Here is a 6,478-nt window from a genome sequence, read left to right on the forward strand (position 1 = left end):
GTGTTGGGATCACCTGATGACCTAACACATTTTCCCAGAATTCAAACTGCTTTTGCTTCTCTTGGGTTTGCCCCGCCTCCTCAAGTACACTGTAAAACCCGATAAGTTAACTTTACTCAAAACTTTTGGTGAAACTGATTACATAAAATATTTTGATTAACCAAAACTTAAAAATAAAAGTCACATTAACACATGTTTCTTAGTAGTTTTGGCTAAATATTTTGATTAACCAAAACTTAAAAATAAAAGTCATATTAACACATGTTTCTTAATAGTTTTGGCTAAATATTTTTAAGTAACATTAAATAATATTTTTATGTTAAATACACATATTTAATTTTGTAATCTCTACTTGGTATTCTGAGTTTTAAATACAAATATGAATTAAGTATTCAGTACTTATATTTTCTAACTGCTTTTAGCAAATAAAAAGTTGTTTCAGAATGTTAACCATTTTAAGTTAATATGACTCAAAAGTTTATATACAACAAATTCCTGTAATAATTAAATCCAGTTTTGAATTACCTAAAAAACTTGAAAATTGTGTCTACAATATACAATTCTACTTGTAAAAACATAAGACAGACAACAAATTCAAGTTACAAATTTATTACATAACTTCAAAAAAATATTTTTCAACATGTCCTGAAGCATCTTTTACAAGACTTAAAACACTTCAAAAAAAAAAAAGGAGCAAGGGAAAGAGATGAAACCCTCTTTTGCCATCAACGAATGTTGATGTTAGAAATTACAATAAATTGTTACCTTGCTTATATATATAAAAAAAACTTAAAGTCCAAAGCCATTTATATACTTAACCTTATTTGGAACTATTTCAGAAATGTTCAGTTCTCAAACTTAAAATATTAGTTAGTAATAATGTCCCATCATATTTAACAGTTTTACAGAGAATTAACAAATAATGGCAGTTTAAAAAAAAAAATCTGTGATAAAACCCTGCATTATCAGATGGGCAAATTGAAATAAAAGAAAAAAATTCAAGTTCAGTGAAGCTTATACATCCAACAATATTGGGAAACTGGTTATGCAATAACAAAGGGTTACTGGTAAACCATTAAATACATTAATAATGTGCAACCATGCAAAACAATAAAATGTTGCATAGAAAAATACTTTTTTTTAGAAACACATAAAGAATGGTTTTATAAAACTTCTTAGTGCCTTTGTTATTAAGTAGTTCCGAGGGACATTTTCCTAGGTTATATTCAAGAATCTCCCTCTGTGCCAATATTTAACATTCTGAACATTTGACCAAACTTCTCTTGTCGAGTTTATTATTCATATGAAGATGGCTTTCAATTCAGCTGTGTTTTAAAGAACTCTCACTGTTTTTTGGTATCAGAACCAACTTAGATAGTTCCATTTTAAAATCTGTAAATTTTATATTTTTAAACCTAATAAATCAGGACTGAATTATTCCATACTAAATCCAAATTATTAAAAGCTGCTTGTGATTTGTGTCCTTTATTATATTTTTAAAATCTCACAAATTATGGGTTGCTTTGCTTTACAATATGGTCAGCTCAAAACTCTGACCCGTGAAGATGTTGAAGCCAGAAATGTAGTGAGGTTGTTCTTTATTTTCTAAACAACTATGCTGTTATTTGACTGACATAAGGAATAAAATTGACAAAAGTTTTGATCTGCAAAAATACAAAGCCTGTTTTTGCCCTTTCTTTTGATTTTTAGATAATAAAAGTACAAAATACAATCTGGAAATGCCAACATTTTCTCTATTCTATTTTTAACTTATCCAGACTTGGAAAAACAATAACTGAAGTGTACTTTAACAGGCATTCCAGGGTTGTTTAGAAACCCTGGACATTACTCTTCTGCCAAAAGATCATTTTTGAGACTTAGCACTTTGGGCCTCAACTTTCCATCATCCAGACCCATCAAGACTTTCTGAATAAAGTCAAACGTGTTGGCCAAACATTTTGGGTAGCTTAGATTCAGGGCATAAGTCAGTGCAAATAATACTACAAATGCATCATCCAGGGTGGGGAAATCAATTATTATGTTACCCTCAACCAAAACTGCAACCTTCTCGGAGCAGAAAAATGTTGCATCAGTGGAATTGGCTCTCGTCAAGAGGAGTCCAAGTGGCACTTCCCCAACATCTGGTTCATCAGACTGCGTCATCTATAGAAAATAAAAATATGTTAGAGCATTCCTATTCCTGGGAGAGGGATATGGCGTTTTACTTGTGCCATCAGCTTGAGTGCGCAGCAACACTGATCTGAGAGCAGATATCAACATGAAGAAACAATAATTTGAATTGTGTGCATTCAAATCACACATATGCTTACGTGGCTGCCTCTCAACTTTGCTTCTGCTCGCTCGCAGCTCCGTCTCTGRGCTCGCAACACAAAAGTTGTATGTAAATGAACCACATCACCAGCCAATCACAGACAGYTTTTTTTCATCCAATCAAAGCTCATCATTCAAATCTACTAAACCAAGAGGAGGAAGTGACAAAATCTTAGATGTATTAAATCAGCAAAATATAATAACATATATTTTATTAATTTTGTAGCCCAGAATATTTAGTTAGGCATAAAAATGTGGTCACTGTTAGTGTGTATTTAAAAAATATATATATTTCTAAAATGCATAGCATTCATTACATGATAGTTTTGATATTATTTGTAGATAATGAAATTTTACTAAGCACTCTTGATACAACAAAATATCAGCAATGAAGAGGGGCTAATAAATTAATTTGTATGTTTAAAGATAAGATATATTTTATATATTTTGTAGCCCATAATATTTAATTAAGCATACAAACATCTTTACTCTCATTGTGTATTTTAGGTAATGTCCTGATTCATCTTTGTAATCCAGGTAGAAAAAAACACTAAGTTTAACTTTTTTAATTATTAATATTATTTTTCTTAATTACATTAAGATAAATTACTGTTGGTTTTGATATTATTTATTAAAATTAATTTATTAGCCCCTCTTCATTGCTGATATTTTGTTGTATCAAGAGTGCTTTGTAAAATTTCATTATCTACAAATAATATCAAAAACAAGTAATGAATGCTATGCATTTTAGAAATATATACATTTTTAAATACACACTAACAGTGACCACATTTTTATGCCTAACTAAATATTCTGGGCTACAAAATTTATAAAATATATCTTATTATCTTTTGCTGATTTAATACATCTAAGATTTTGTCACTTCCTCCTCTTGGTTTAGTAGATTTGAATGATGAGCTTTGATTGGATGAAAAAAATCTGTCTGTGATTGGCTGGTGATGTGGTTCATTTACATACAACTTTTGTGTTGCGAGCNCTTTAGGGAACTGATGGTTAACACTAAAGCTAGTACCACGTAGCTCCCTCCCACAGCTAATAACGTGTTCCTTCTGTTTGAAATGTTCAAATTTTGCAACAATAGCCCGTGGTCGTTTGCTGTCGTTTCTCTTACCTCCCACAGCGATACAGTTTCAACCATAGATATCAAAAGCCTTTATATCGTTGTTTTCAGCTTTGTGTGGAGTTTGTCTTACACAGATTTAATAATTTTTTGCTGTGACTTCCACATTTATCACAGGATTTATCGTGTTTTCTCTCCTTCCTGCACACGCTCCCTCCTCCGTGTGTCGGACCGGTGCGGAGCTGAGGCTGTATAAATTGGATTGCAAACGAACAGCTGCAAACTGCGCACCGGAGCGGAGTCATGCAGTTTAAATCCGGGGTTAGTGTATTTATTTCATTGCAACAAATCATTCTTTACTTTTCATCTTATGGAGAGCAAACCAACAAGATTTTATGTAAACAAGAAAAAAATAATCCATAACTAAAAGTTTGGTTAATAACAGTTTGAATTAGTTCACAATGTTTAGTTTTCTATACACTTTCAATGCCTATTTTAAGTCTGAAGTCTACAAAGAGCCAGTTTTTTTCTGATTTTGTCATTAAAATTCTCTTTAACTATAAAAAAATACAGTTGTGTAAAAATATGAGACCATCTCAAAGCTGACTCAATGTGATAAATCTGTAAGAACATTCTATAAGAACAGTTTAGTGGTAAGTTTTGTGTCACATCAGTCTTACTTGTTCTTTCAGTCTGCGTTTCTTCAGGAGCCTGAAGTTGTTGTATTCCTGGCCTTGAACTGATCTGTGTTGACTTGTTTGTTTCTGCTGTTATTTGTGGTTCAGTTTTTTCCTCTTTGCAGGTGATCCCACTGTAGTTTTGCAGTTCGCCACTAGTAGTGCCCAGATTTAGAGACACCGTCTCACTGCTGCTATTAGCTGTGGAAATAAGAATAATGTTGATTACACTGATACTGTATTACCTACAACTACAGTGAGCTGAATAGTATAAGATTTCTGACTGATTTTGTCAGTTTTATCACATTTGTGGTCAGAAGTTTCCAATCATGTTGAATGTTATACAACTATTTTAAAAGGATTTATTTGAACCGTTCTGGTCTGAAGGTAACCTAACGTGCATGTTTCTGGTCTGTGGGAGGAAACCAGAGAACATGGAAAAAACAACACAAGCACGAGGAGAACGCATAAACTCCACACAAAGACCTCTGGTCTCAACTGGGGATCAAACCCACCTTCTTGCTGTGAGGCATCAGAGCAAACCACCACAACACAGTGCTGCCAAATTTACCGGTAATTTAATTTATTTTAATTTAATAAGTGGTGTTGAAGACTGTAAACTTACTTAACTTAAACAAGACACATGGTGTCTGTATAAAGTGAAACTAATAATTTAGTCTGAATTCCTTATTTCAACTTTACCAGCCCGTTCTTCTTCTAGTACAGTTTAGTTGTGCATTACCGCCACCAACTGGAAAAAAGCATGTAGTGAAATGTATCATGTCTCCCCATTATGAACAGACTGCTATTTAATCCTGTACGTCCAAATCTAAGACGTGATAAGACTATCTCTTTCCTTCTGTTTTTACCAGGTCCCCTTTTCACCCCTTTTCTGAGGTGTGTCTCAAAGCAGCTGGTTTTGAAGATTCTTAAAGTCCTGCCCCCCCTCCAGCTTCCAGACCGGTCCACTCCAGTTTGAGAGAGGGGTGTTAGCATTTTCTACTGGTGCAGAAATGTTTAATTTACAATTTAATTAAAAGATGTAAACAGAAGAAGACTTGTTCATCCAGCCTTACATGTTGGAGCCAGAGTCTGACCCAGAACCAGAGGAGACTGAAGACCACCAAAATGTAGTTGGAAAGTCCAGACCTTTTTTTGGCAGTGTCATTGCAGATAATTTGATGTAATAGTTCAGAAAACGTCATAGAAAGTAAAGAAAACTGAGCAGGCTGAAAAATGATCCAAACAGAAAGTAAAGATATCTTTGCAGCACCAGGAGAGACTAAATTCAATTTTTCTGCCTCCCAAAGACTACAAGTGCAAAACAAAAGTGGATTTTGCAGGATATGTCCACTTTAAGACCTACCATTTGCTTGTGAGTAATCATGAGTGACTGCAGCTTGTAGTTTTTCTGATAACATAAAAGTATTTTAATAGGATTTATTAAACTGTTCAGTACTGACAGAAATCCGTACTTACGCTTTGTGATATATTCTGATTTCTCCAGCAGCTCTCTGACTTGTTCCTGTCCTCCATCTTTGTTGTTGAAAAGATGAATTCTCCATGAAAACCTTCTGACAACATGTTGAAGTGAACTTAAATCCTCTGACTCTGAAATATATGTCTTTAAATCTGTCTTCAGTCCATCTCCTCCTGTGAAAAGCAGGAAACAGTTTTCCTGCCTCTGAGGTCCAACTCTCTCTGCTGCCTCTACAGCTTTCAGGTCTTCATCAGTGAACCGACCCTTTTTGATCACCAGCAGGAAAAGAGTAGGACTGGATCCCTGCAGGACAAACTGACAAAAACTTTTAATCTGCTCCTCAGATTCTAATATATCTGGAGTGTCGATCACTGAAACTAGTTTCCCAAACACTGTTCCTGTTTCCACAGAGACGTGTTTGGTCACAGATCCAAAGTTTGTTTGTGACACAAATGTTGTTCGTCCTAAAATAGTGTTTGCTGAAGCACTTTTACCAACTCCAGCTTTTCCCAGGAGGACAATTACAAGACAACTGTCCATGGTTGAACATCAGAAACCTGTCAGACAACAGAACATAAATTATTCTGTAGGTTTTCAGAGTTAAATTTATTATACAGCCCATCCAACAGCAAATTAGAGAGACAAGTTCAAGAAAAATAGTATAAAATATTGAAATAAGATTTAAATTTACATAGATAATTAACAACATGTGCTGAAATCTAACTTTTCTAAAAGTAAAACACATTACAAGTACAAGCAGAAAAAAGTAAAATAAAGCAAATCCACATGTCTGATAAAAGTTCCCAAGAGTTCAACTAAATTAAGGGAAAACATGTCCAGTCAAATTTGTGGTGTGTGTGTGTGTGTGTGTGTGTGTGTGTGTGTGTGTGTGTGTGTGTGTGTGTGTGT

General features: G+C 34.0%; 1 protein-coding gene across 1 annotated transcript in view; it reads right to left on the reverse strand.

Moving 5' to 3' along the window:
• Positions 1-593: 593 nt before the first annotated feature.
• LOC106528481 (uncharacterized) overlaps positions 594-6,478 on the reverse strand; it is a gene marked incomplete in the record, with an annotated part of 12,796 nt that continues 6,911 nt past the window's right edge. Inside the window, 1 exon segment of the mRNA XM_014023657.1 lies at positions 594-2,163. Coding sequence (XP_013879111.1) covers positions 1,846-2,163 — 318 coding nt within the window.

Source organism: Austrofundulus limnaeus, unplaced genomic scaffold, assembly GCF_001266775.1.
Source record: "Austrofundulus limnaeus strain Quisiro unplaced genomic scaffold, Austrofundulus_limnaeus-1.0 Scaffold384, whole genome shotgun sequence".
In the NCBI taxonomy this organism is placed as follows: Eukaryota; Metazoa; Chordata; class Actinopteri; order Cyprinodontiformes; family Rivulidae; genus Austrofundulus; species Austrofundulus limnaeus.